The sequence below is a fragment of the Lachnellula hyalina genome (assembly GCF_007821495.1).
Source record: "Lachnellula hyalina strain CBS 185.66 chromosome Unknown contig00309, whole genome shotgun sequence".
NCBI classification, from domain to species: domain Eukaryota; kingdom Fungi; phylum Ascomycota; class Leotiomycetes; order Helotiales; family Lachnaceae; genus Lachnellula; species Lachnellula hyalina.
The window spans coordinates 1,530-14,441 of record NW_022157423.1 but is presented as its reverse complement, the minus strand read 5'-3'; the positions used below and the strand labels follow the sequence as shown (position 1 = coordinate 14,441).

Sequence of the window (12,912 nt, the reverse complement as noted above, 5' to 3'; positions counted from 1 at the left end):
GCTTCAGCCTTCAAGAGTGGAGTGTTGAAGTAGAATATGAAGTTTGGAAGAATGCTTCAAAGTAGAGAGAGGGTATTTGGAGTAAGGAAAGAAGAGATGCGTATATACGTATATATATATCCACGTAGAAATAGAAACTCATAAGAAAAGAATGACTGGACGTTACCATGTACGGAATGCTTCATAGTGGGGTGAATAGTGACCCTGAGTGGGGATGGGCCCATATTGTAGTTGAAAGGCGCGCTTGTTGCAGCTTAAATTTACAAGTCATTGATGACAGGGTTTTGACGCGGAATTCAACCGCGAAGCTTCAGCCTCATCCAACCTCAAAACACAAACACGACATATTCTGCACGACTACGCCTACGTCTACCCTCCCTACCGTTCTTCCGTTCCAATTAAAACAAGCAAGCAACCAAGATAATGTAACAGAATGGCGACCGATAAGAAGAAAGTCCACGGATTCCCCGATGTAGAAAACAAATTACACGCCCCATCCAAGAAATCCCTTTTCGAGCGACAGAAAGCAGAAGCAGAAGCGAAACGTTTACGGGAAGCAGCAGAAACGAGAGCTGTGTATGAGGATTTTGTAAAGAGCTTTGATGATGAGGATGACGTTCCTGTTGGGGGAGGGTTTGGTAGTGGTGGGATGACTGGGCCTCCGAAACGGCATTATAGCTCACAGGGTGCTGTGTCGGGTGCTGGGAGGGGATATACCAGTGGTAGAGGCAGTGGACCAGGAAGTTTAGGACCGCCATTGCAGACTCTAGGGAGGAAGAGAGGGTTTGAGGAGCCGCCAAGGAGGGAGAAGGGTGTACTTGCGTTTGATGATTATGAGGAGCCTGAACGTGAGAGGAAGGTGTTTCGACATAGCGACGATGAGGATGAGAGCCGTGGGGTTACTGAACGAGAAGTTCCCAAACCTACATTACGACTTGCCGCCTTGCCTCCTGGAACTTCACCTGCTGTCATTAAAGCCCTACTCCCGCCGAATCTGACGGTTGATGCAGTTCGGATCTTGCCTCCCAGTGGACCGGGCACGTATGCGGAGCGGAAAAGCATGTCTGCTATTGTGACGCTGGCAAAAGATACAGCGGCCAATGATATCGATGCTGCGGTTAATGGGCTGCAGAACAGGTATCTGGGCTTTGGTTATTATCTCAATTTGCATAGACATTTGTCTTCGGCTGCTATTTCCAGCTCGGCTCCTATACCGGTTTTGGGAAGTTCTACGGCTTCTCAACCTTTTGGTGCGAAGCCTGTTGTAGTTGCGCCTGCGGGAAGAGGACACGCGCCACCTCCGCATCAGAGGGGTGGGTTTGCACCGCCGAGTTCTTATGGGCCTACCGCAGGGGCACAGATGGGGCGAGGTGGACCTTTGTTACATGTTCCTGTTCAGGCGCCGAGGGATGTCAAAGAGTTGAAGCTTATTCATAAGACTATCGAATCGTTACTCGGTCATGGTCCGGAGTTTGAGGCGTTGCTAATGAGTAGACCTGAGGTTCAGAGAGAGGAAAAATGGGCTTGGCTTTGGGATCCGAGGAGTACCGGTGGTGTTTGGTACAGATGGCGATTATGGGAGGTTCTTACTGGATCGACTACGAAGAGGGGTCAGGGAAAGTATTTACCACTGTTTGAAGGATCTTCGGCGTGGAAGGCACCTGATCAACCGTTGGCTTTCGAATATACTACCAAAATGGATGAGTTTGTTTCAGATTCCGAATACAACTCCTCGGATCAAGACGACTCTGGAGATGAAGGCGTTCGAAGACAGCATCAAAGCGGAGGCCCACCTGATGCGAGTGCTATATTGGACGACGGAAAAGCCTACCTGAACCCCCTCGAAAAGGCAAAGCTAGCCCATCTCCTCTCCCGGCTGCCTACTAGCACAGGTAAATTACGAAAAGGTGACGTAGCACGTGTCACTGCATTTGCAATCTCTCACGCAGGACGAGGAGCAGACGAAGTAGTCTCCATGATCGTCTCCAACATCGAAAAGCCCTTCGCCTACACATCAGCCAATCCAGACCGCAAGAAAGAAAAGGACGGCAGCGAAAATGATGGCGAAGACGAAGAGACATCCGACACCAGCTCCGCAAGCCTAATAGGCATCTACATCATCTCCGACATTCTCTCTTCATCCTCCACCAGCGGCGTTCGACACGCCTGGCGCTACCGCCAACTCTTCGAAGCTGCCCTGCGGCAACGCCACGTCTTTGAGGGCTTGGGGCGAATGGAGACGAAAATGAAATGGGGACGCCTTAGAGCTGAGAAATGGAAGAGGAGTGTGGGGAATATTATTAGTTTGTGGGAAAGCTGGTGTGTTTTCCCGCAGGCAAGCCAGGAGCATTTTGCAACCGTTTTCAGCAATCCACCTTTGACTGCTAGAGAAGTCGAAGAGGCGAAGAGGAAGGAGGATGAGGAAAAGACAGCGAGGGGGAAAAATAGATGGAAGGCTGTTGAAGATGCTGCTAAAGAAGCGACTGAGCAGGAACATGCGGATGGAGAGCCGATGGAGGAGGATGTTGATGGGGAACCGATGGATGAAGAGGATGTGGATGGTGAGCCGATGGAGGAAGACGATGTTGATGGTGAACCAATGGAGGAGCATCTAGATGGGGAGCCGATGGAAGAAGACGTGCCTGCACCTGTGCCACCTCCGGTGGAGAGCAAGCCGGATACAGTACCTGTGGGAGGCCCGCGTAGGAGACCGCGAGCTGTGGATATGTTTGCCGATTCGGACGATGATGATAATTAAAAGCAGACAGAAATGCAGGCAAAATATACCCTTTAGATGATCTGAGGGGCAGTCAAATACCAGCGTATCCAAGTGGTAGTATCACATTCGGCTCAGGCCCTTTTAAAAACTCACAAGTAATGTACAATACACAGCTATCGTATTCGCGACGGAACGAGCAAAGTGTGGCTCTCAGATACTTTTATCAACAGCTACAGTACCAGAAAGTGAAAGCGACGGTAAGGGGTAAGCGAGGCTAGCCAGATTTTGAATATTCTCTAATTCAAAATGGGAAGGGTTAAGGTTTGGGTTTTGGCAGTGGGGAAATAGACTTTACTAAGGAGCTGGTGGGAAGGGGAATTCATTTAGTGGTTCCTTACCTTGTGTGAGGTAAGCAAGGGGTACTATGTCTGTCTAACCTATGATGGTTTCGGGAAAGCTCGCTCGCTCTTTCGCTCGATAGATGGATGTATCCGGTCTGTCCAGTCCAGTTCAGTTTATATTATATTCAGACGCTTTCTTGCAAACCGTCGAGAGGTATTAACACACGTACGTTCCTTGACTTTTATACTTTTTTGTTCTTTTCATCTTCTCATTTTGCATCTTGGCTATAGAGAAAATACGAAGAAAAGATCATATCGTCGACGAGTTGCTTCCTTACTTTCTACTTGGATCGGAATCATTGGATCAGACATCTCTGTCAATCAGAGCAAGAGTAACTGACAAAGTATACATACATACGAAAGTAAGATTTGATATCACTCACACTCACACTCACACTCCCTCAAACCTCCCACTCACAGGCCAACCAACTGACAGCAAATTAAAGAAAAGACGTCAAAATGGACTACTCACATGAATTCAACCTCACAGCATTCTTCAAAGAAATCCCCAACCCAGCCACACCTCCCAGTATACGGATCCTCGACATCCTCATCATATTTTGCGGCTCGGTCGTTCTGGGTTGCTTGGTATGGGTCACCACGGTGGAATTCATGGGGTATTTGCAGAGGAGAAAGGCGTTGGCGGGACGTGGGGATGGGGACTGTGAGGTGGGCGCTCCCGGGGGGGATGGGAAGAGGGGAAGGGAGGGGGTGGGAAGTGAACTTTGCTTGTTGCCGCCGGCGCATAAGTAGTATTTTCAAATTAAAGGCTGCCTGCTTGGTTTGAGATATTGGACTGGGTGCGACTATTACTTGCTAGTAATCTTATATCTTTGCGCAACGATGATTGATTGATGACTTTCTATGATGTGATTAATCGTGAGTGAGTGAGTGATGAGTGAGATAGACTGGGAAGAATAGTAGTGGCGGCCCATCTGAAATGTGAAAATGGAAGGTGCGAGTCCGACCCAGCGTTAGAAGCGGCTGCTTAGATGATTGAATCCTTGATTCCCATCAAAACACCAGAGAGGAAAATTCGAAATAGCTTTGACATATTTCAATCAGTGGTTGAGATTATTTGGACGGCAAGACTAAAAGACGCCAGGCTTTCTTGGGGCTTGGAGGCATAATGAGTTGGCTCGGGAGGTGGGGCGAGGTACGATGGAAGAGGAGTTGGGAGGGAAGAGTTTGGGTGGGGATGAGGACAAACACCACGACTTTAGTGGCCGCTTTATGTTCGAGTTCTGTTATTAACTCCTGTGATGTTTTACGGCCGTCTCCCCGAATCAGAAGAAGCCCCCGGTGGATAGGAAGAAAAAGCGGCGTGTGATTTCCAATGTGCCAGGTAGCGTGGGACACTATTAACAGTCGATGAGAGGAAGTGCCGTTCTTGTGTCCAGCATAAGGAAGCATAATAAAGCGTCTAGGGGCTCATGATTAACAGTCATTTTGTGGGTTAGGCCGTAAAACACTAGAGGGATTAAGTAGGGAACTTTGGAAGGTGAGGCAATGTTAAAAGAGAATTTACCCGAATGCATTCAGCTCGTAGTAACACCGCTAAAACCCCCAAATCATTAGACAAATCTGCTAATTGAAATTTGAAAGTGCGTTCGACCAGCTATGAGAATTCAGGAAGCCACTATACCATCCGGACTTTGACAGATCCCCCAGAGATGTCATTTCTCGGGACTTAACAATATGACAGCAGAGGTAGCTTCACTAGAGAAATCTTCAACTTTCAAGTGCCAAACTGCATCAATTGAGCACTTGCCCTCATTTTCCCTACTAAGATTTGTCTACTCGAGGTTTTTCTTTCTTCGAAACACGGTAGACGTATATCGAGAATACTTAACGTACATACGTACACAACGTCGAAATCATAGACAAAGGTAAGTGTATAACTGGGAAACAAATTAAAGTTGCTTATTAACGTCTACCATGGATTCATGGAAAGAGAATATGCTCATAGCTTTTTGTATCGGTTTAAACATGCTCGTCATCTTGGATGTGTACCGGGCTTGCTGTCTCATTTCAAGCTTGGTCGTCCACGAGTCTTTTTACTGTGCTGGCTGTGTTGTTTTCTGCTTGGTTGCCCTCGAGCCTTTTCACTTGCCAAAGGAAACAGCTACTCAGAATACGAAATTGATGGAGGACAAGCAAAAATCAGCACACTTAAACGCCAAGCCAGTGCACACTCTGACCAAGCAAAAGGCCGAGAGAGAGGCCGAAAGGGTCGCACAGAAGAACGAGATGGTACAAATGCTCCGTCGACAGCTTGAAGTACGAAAGCAGCAGGAAATGGCTCGAAAGAAAGCAGCCATGGAAGCAGGATGGCCAATTCAGGATACCGACACGTTCGAGGGCTACGGGCTTGCAGAAGACATCCAACCTTTCGTTGAGCAAGTTCGACTCGTCAAGAGATTTCGCAATGCGAACAGAGATGTAGTGAAGACGAAGGAGGAAGGCAATGCTGCGCGGGAAAGTGCCGAGGATTGGGATATCGTTGAGGCTGAGATTGCGGAATCGTAGGAGGATGAATGATGGAAATAAGTACCCCCACTGTATCATACGGAGGTAGAAGGAAGCATAGTCACAAAAAGGGATGGATTCTCGAGAGAAAAGAATTGTGCCATTTTGCTGTCATGTAGGGAGAAGGAAATCACTAGACCAAAGGGTGAAAATTACGAATCAATTAATTAACAGTCGGAATTAAGCCTTGACTTCAAAGTATGCTTCAGAGTATACCTGACCAGTCTTCCTCTTTAACATAGTCTTCCCGTGACTTGATTTTATAGCTGCTCGGAATGATCTGCTTGTGTTTAGCTGACATCTGTAGGGCTTGCAAGGATTGGACTTACGTCTCGAGCCGAGACAAGATCCTTGATATCCCCAAAAGTCTTCTCTCCATAGTAAAGGTTCTCGCAAAGCTCTGTCACGGCGACTTCCAAATGATCTGGCATGTCTGCGGACATTGTCTTCTGATGCTCTTGCGCGGAAACTTGTTCGAAGATGGCCTTTATTCCCAGATCTGCAGAGCATAAGCATTCCAATGGTTTACGAAATATGGGAGATGAGGGAATCATACGATTTGTCCATAATGCAAGCATGTCCTCTTGTGGTGATAACTCCGACGCGAGAGTTACGGTTCTGCCGTAGTATTCTGTCCTTGCCCTCAGTATACTGTTTACAACAACCCCTGTATCATCCGCCGACGTAGAGGGAACTCAGGTCGATGGGGATATGGCATAGAAAGCACAAAAGTACCGTTTTCATCCTGCACGACGTCACACTTCAGCCTATAATAAAATATTTGACCCCGGAGTATCTTCATACCTTCAATGGTCCAAACACAGCCTGATATTTAAGCTAATTTTGATAGTAGAAAGCAACGAATATCTCAGTCGTGATAGCTGCTAGAGCCGGGTATGTGTAGAGATCCTCTCTGATAGCAGCTTTCGCGTTGTAAGGGACAATGTTCTGAAACTTCCCAACGGCGCTCTTGCGGCCATCCGGTAAGCATCATGATAAAGGTGAGGCTGAGGTATTCATAGAAAGTTTTGACGGTATCTTAGAGTATAATGGTATTGAATGCACAGATATGGAGACTTGAAAGCAATGTAATAGGCTTAGTGTAGGAAGAACGTTGGAGTTTCAAGCTCGCAAGGAGGCTGCAAGTTGACCTCTGCACCAGGCTAAAATGAGCCCCTCCTAGATTGGCCATGGTATTCTTCAATGACAAGCAAAGAAAGGGCAGAGGTGTAAAAGCTGCTTTTGCGGGTCTTGGATGTATGTAGAGGTGTAATGTAATGCGCGCCCGCAGACGGACTGCAAGTGTGCAATGCTATACACACCGGGTTCACGCAAGCAGGAAAGGAAAAGGAACAGCTGTCTGTGCATAGAGACGCTTTGATTTCTTATACCTGTGGTTCACTTCCAATTGAATGGATGTTGTCTATGATTGAATGCACAATAAATACAGTACACATAGATGGAAGGGAGTCAAACTCAATCTAACTACCAAGTAACCTCGGGAGTGAAAAACAACTTGGCGTTCTTGCCTGGCAGCCTGATCAGGCCGCCTCCCCGCTTCAACTGTGTAGCTGTTCACTACCCAACACTACTCTACATCTTATTGACAACCCCCACCCCACACTCGATGTTTGCGCCCGTCAAAGACTCTTAACTTAAACCCACTCCAATTTAATCTATCTTTTACCTCTGTCGGGAGTCAAACTCCGAGCGAGACTATACTCGCTATTGTAGAATACTTTCCTCCCTCACCGCACCGCATTACCGCATTACCGCATTAGCCTCCGAGTCCTCTCGACCGCAGGCAGACTCGAACAAGCAAGATGATACAAGGAGCCCACGTATTCTCGCATCAGCACCAGTACAATCCTCAAGGGGAACCATCATGGATGCATCAGCACCAGCAGAGCCAGCATCAGCACGCCCAACACGCTGCCGCTGCCGCTGCCGCCGCAACTGCTGCCCAGCAGCAGCATTACAATCGCATCGCTGCTAACCACAACACTGGTGGACCAATGGCAGTGGCATCTCACGGACAGGATGCTGCTTTGTTGGAAACCGTTACCGAGGAAAACCGGCGAACTCTGGCTTTCATCGCCGACCTGTTGAGCGAGGATACTAGAGAAGCAGCTCTTTTGGAGCTTAGCAAGAAGCGCGAACAAGTTCCGGAGCTGGCACTGATCTTATGGCACTCTTTTGGTTTGTTGATGACGTCGAGTACGAATCGGGAGGGAGAGTTGCTAATAATCATCAGGTGTCATGACTTCACTCCTCCAAGAGATTATCTCGGTATACACGCTCCTTAATCCTTCGCAACTCACAGCTGCGGCCTCAAACCGTGTCTGCAATGCTCTGGCGCTTCTTCAGTGTGTGGCTTCCCACAATGAAACTCGAGGCCTGTTCCTGAATGGTATATATAGCTCAAACTCCGAAGAACCTCTTGCTGATTAGTGATAGCGCACATTCCCCTCTTCCTCTACCCCTTCCTCAATACTACATCGAAATCAAGGCCGTTTGAATACCTGCGATTGACCTCTCTTGGTGTCATTGGGGCGCTTGTTAAAAACGATTCATCCGATGTTATCAATTTTCTCCTTACAACCGAGATTATCCCACTGTGCCTACGAATCATGGAAACTGGTTCTGAGCTTAGCAAAACCGTAGCAATATTCATCGTGCAGAAGATTCTTCTCGATGACCATGGGCTGAACTACATCTGCGCTACATATGAGCGCTTCTACGCGGTGGGGACAGTTCTCAGCAACATGGTTTCGCAGCTTGTTGAGCAGCAGACTGCCAGGTTACTCAAGCATGTCGTGCGGTGCTTCCTACGGTCAGACACACTACAGCTCCTTCTCTATACAACCACTGATGATAGATGCAGACTTAGTGATAATGCACGGGCTCGTGAAGCCCTTCGACAATGCCTCCCCGAACCTCTCCGAGACGCCACGTTTTCCTCAGTCCTCCGAGACGACGCTGCCACGAAGCGCTGCCTTACTCAACTATTAATGAACCTCTCGGACAATGTGCTCGAATCTTCCGGCAACCATCAAGGCATATAATTCAAACTTCCTCTCTTTGTATCATAAACCACCGACACATTCCCACGCATATGGGATATTTCATCTTCGATAGACATAGCGATACCCAGTCTTTATTTCTTCAATGTAATCAGCCTTACTCGCTGGTCTACAAAGGGTTTACAAAAGCATTTGCGGCGCGAGTACGGCTCTGCTTTGGGTGGGTTATTGGCGGCATGGTGTTTCGTCGCAAGGCGTACTTTTTTGCATTAGTACACTTTGCACGAGAACATGGATATATTTTTGCTCCTATGCGGGCTCATTTCTTCTTCTATCTGGTGTCTTTGGCTTGGTCTCTTGCATTTCGGGTGGAGTTTAAAGGTTTCGGATGGTGCATGATGGGTTGTACCTGCGATTGCAGCAGATCAAACTTTGTAAATTAGAATTCTTCAGGAATAGAAGAGATGGATGGATCGATGGCTGGCTCTGCTGAACTTATGATGATGGCGAGATGGAGTGAACCTAGACTCCCAACGGTGTCTAACCCTGTGAGAAATGCTGAAGGCTATAACAGCTGACAAAGGGAGATTACGGGTGTAGCTTTCTTTCTAAGCAGCAGCGACCTTAAGGCGATTTGTCACAAAGCTGCAGCCTGCGGTTATCAAAAGCATCAATACCCTATTACCCGGATCATAGAGAATCCTAAATTTAATTTCAAAGCCTCAACAAGTTTTACTTCTGGCTGTTACCTAAGACGGCAAGTGAGATGGCCAAACAAGCGACTCGGAAGCTGTCAAGAGCCCATTTATAATCGGCATACATGTAGACAGGATTTTTGATATCACGAGTCGTTGATGTGTTGAAGTGTCCGTGTCGGGGATGATTAATCAGATTTGATAATTAAGCTTTCTCTCCAGGACAGGGTACAGTACTGTAGGACCAGGATTTTGCTCCCCGCGATAACTAATCGCGAAAAGTGCTTGGCGAGGCTACTGTACTGTACGCCCGTACATCCCCTCAAACACTTAATTAACACTGTAAGACAAGGCGTGCTGCACTGCTTGTACCTTACCATACCTAGGTATGTATACAGGAGTCTAGGACACATGGAATTTCTTGCGAGTGCTTACTAATGGCCAATTACCTAAGCATTTGTGAGTTTACCACCAGTACTTCTTAGGCCTATCTCACGTTCTTACCATCCTTGAATCCTTCACGTGTTACAAAGACCCCCGGCTTCTTATAAGGCCCCGCCCCGTCACCTCGAGCCCCAAACCAACCTGTCATGGTGATGGACAGCAGCTTGTACAAATATCCTCAGGATGACCATGCTTTGACTATTCTCACCCAAGCTGCTATGCATACACGTGCCACAAACCCCTCCTCTTCTTCCAACCCCACTTCTTTGTCAACAGCCAATCTCCAAACCTCCTCAATGCCGACCACCGAGATCACTAATCATCACACTCACCCCCAGTCTCGTACTCCAGGAACGAATTATGATCATCTTGGCTTGCTTTCTTCAACCGCAAGAATGGAGACACTTGCGTTTAACGCCAACCACGCCTCAAGGCACAACCCATATATGGACACCGCCTTCCGGGGAATCGGCAGTGAGATCTCCAGGAACTATGCGAATAACATGGGGATCTTGAATGCGGAATCATATCCCGACATTCTTTCAACTAGAGGATATGATGAGAGAAAGAAAGGTTCTGAACCTGCGCTTTCGTTTGGTATGATCCCGAGACCCCACGGGGATCTTGACTCGAGGGAAGATGAGGAAGAGCCGGATATGGGGACTAGACGGAGGAAGAAGCCGAGGATCGAAGTTCATAGCGGAGATGATGAGGAGGCGAAAAAGTCAAGAGGGAGGCCCAGAGTTGATACGAAGGATGAGACTGCAGCTGATGTAAGTGAGATCTACTCATGTCACCTTTGGGTCATCACTGACTGTTTATAGCGTCGAAGGACTCAAATACGTATGGCTCAAAGGGCCTACCGCCATCGTAAGGAGACTACAATCTCTTCGTTAGAGAAGCAGGTTCAAGAGCTTAGAGGAACGAATGAGGAAATGAGCAACCATTTCATCTCGCTCTACGATTTTGCTGTGGGCAAGGGACTGCTGCAACGGGAACCAGAATTCGGCCAGCAGTTGCAATCAACCACTGAAAGGTTTCTGGCCCTGGCAAAAGCTAGCTCCGAGGACCTTCTAATGGAAGACAACCATGTCGAGGAATCCGAAAAACACGAAGAACCAGAAAGCAGCCGGCCCAAGAAGAAGGGCAGAAAATCATCTCCAAAAACTCGACAAGAGAAGAAAGCTGCGACTCCTGAAAGTAAAAGTCCAGTATGGGGCGACTTTCCGCTTGGCAACCACGCTCAAACTGCCGTGGAAGAGATCCAAATGGAATATCAACCTCAAAATTACGAAAGCCGGAGTCGCCAGCAGGATCTCCAGGTCATCACTCGTCCTACAGAAGACAATGCGAGCTTTCCATGGGACTTTATGGATTTGCAACAATATAATGTAAACCTCCCATCAACGGAAGACTTCTCTCAAGTTTTCCTCCCGGAATCTCAGCTACCACTTCCCGACACACATTCCTACACGGAGAACACTTTTGCCCGCCGGCTTCAACGTGGAGCTTTAGAGGCAGCATGGCAACTTGTTACCAACCCCAGCCCACCCCCCGGGGTCTTTGAAAGGGTATTTGGATTTTGTTTAACGTATGAAAGTAGAGAATCTATAATCGATCGGACGAAGGGACAGATCCGAAGCTCGTCAAAGGATTCCCTCCAAAACTGGCGGGCGCCCTTTGTTAACGTAGGCCGTGCAGGCACTTTCTATCCATTGCGTGATGGAAGTGATGAACTCATGCCTAAACTTCGTACTGGCTATTCTATGGGTCCATTCACGGAAGCGATCGCCCAAACACAAGATGAGTTCTTGGATGAAAGCATGCGGTGTAATATCCCGGGATTTGAAGGAGACTTTTTCGATGCGAACGATGTCGAAGGTTATCTTCGGGGCCGAGGGCTCGACATTCCTTCTTCGGCAAACTTAGTCACTGCACATCTCGATTTGTCCTTCGTCGAAGTCAGTCCGAAAGGTACTAGTGGCAGCACTGTCTCAACCATCTCGCCACGAACCCCTAGAAGTCCCCTTGCGGATCTACTCACCAAGTCTAATGGATTGTCAAATACCTACAAACTTGACGTCAATGCCTTGCCTTTCCCACTAGGATTTGCTAGCTGGGATGACGATATTCCCGGAAAAAATGCCAGTAACATCGATCCCATATTCTATACCACGACAGGACAAAACTTAGGAAGGGCTTCCCCTGACTTTGCCGGTAGCGGCAGTCTTCCAGGAGAAAGGCGAACCGTCACTTTTGATGTTCAGACGCTACTGTCAGGTAAGCTTAAGTCCAATAATAAATCAGCTTCACGCCAGATGGGAACTTGAAACACTAACCAATTGAACAGAAATCATAAAGCGTGCAGTTTGTTTAGGTCGTACGCCTGGGTTCAGACCGTCTGATGTTAATGCGGCTTTAGTAGCAGCGACTAATTCTGGATTTTAAAGAGCCTCCTAATCGTGGGCAAGCGCCCGCAATGGTGCGCGCTACATCCATATGACAGCTGGAGTGGAACACTAAGAATAGTTAACCACGGTTTTTCGGATGTGGTTATGATGTAGTCAGGAACCGTGGTTCACTGAGCAGCTATTATAAGTCTGGATCAGGAAAATCCCACACAATTTCAAAAATATTCTACACCAGCTTTTTCTGCACTTTCTCTACGAGCTCGAGTTAATTTCCTGGCATCAAAATTCACCATCCTTGTAAGTCTTTATCATTAGAGAGTTAAGATATTCTCAAAAATAGCGACTTACATCCCCGGAATCGTCAGCAGCTTCTTCTGACGACGCAGACCCAACCACGATGGAGTCAGATTTGAGTGGGATTTTCCCAGGTTTGACGGAACAACAACGCCTTAACCCAGAACCACGAAAGTCGAGGTTTATTGAGCATTTTGATCAAGACACCAACACAGAACATGTTCTCTATGTCATCTCAGAGGAGCAAGAGTCAATCCATTCATCGAGCATCCCGACCTCCAAACCAACCAGTTGGATCCGCAGCAAGTGCGGGAAACTCTTACCCAAGAAAAGCCTTGCACCCACCAAAGAAGCACCAAAGGCCTGTGACAGCACCAACAAGAACGGACACGACAA

The 12,912-nt window shown here is 47.7% G+C and overlaps 3 protein-coding genes across 3 annotated transcripts; all 3 read left to right on the top strand.

The window, feature by feature from the left end:
- Positions 1-433: 433 nt before the first annotated feature.
- On the top strand, positions 434-2,758 carry U2SURP (U2 snRNP-associated SURP motif-containing protein; the record flags this gene model as incomplete). The annotated part of the gene is made up of 1 exon (XM_031154058.1): positions 434-2,758. One exon carries the CDS (start codon positions 434-436, stop codon positions 2,756-2,758), a length of 2,325 nt encoding a protein of 774 aa, XP_031001019.1.
- Positions 2,759-7,472: 4,714 nt separating this feature from the next.
- Positions 7,473-8,714, top strand: rcd1 (Cell differentiation protein; the record flags this gene model as incomplete). Its single annotated transcript, XM_031154057.1, has 3 exons — positions 7,473-7,848; positions 7,904-8,059; positions 8,107-8,714. The coding sequence occupies 3 exons, from the start codon at positions 7,473-7,475 to the stop codon at positions 8,712-8,714; spliced, it is 1,140 nt and encodes a 379-aa protein (XP_031001017.1).
- A 1,243-nt stretch (positions 8,715-9,957) lies between these two features.
- On the top strand, positions 9,958-12,259 carry LHYA1_G009152 (uncharacterized protein; the record flags this gene model as incomplete). Its single annotated transcript, XM_031154056.1, has 3 exons — positions 9,958-10,584; positions 10,636-12,091; positions 12,162-12,259. The coding sequence occupies 3 exons, from the start codon at positions 9,958-9,960 to the stop codon at positions 12,257-12,259; spliced, it is 2,181 nt and encodes a 726-aa protein (XP_031001018.1).
- Between the last annotated feature and the right edge of the window lie 653 nt (positions 12,260-12,912).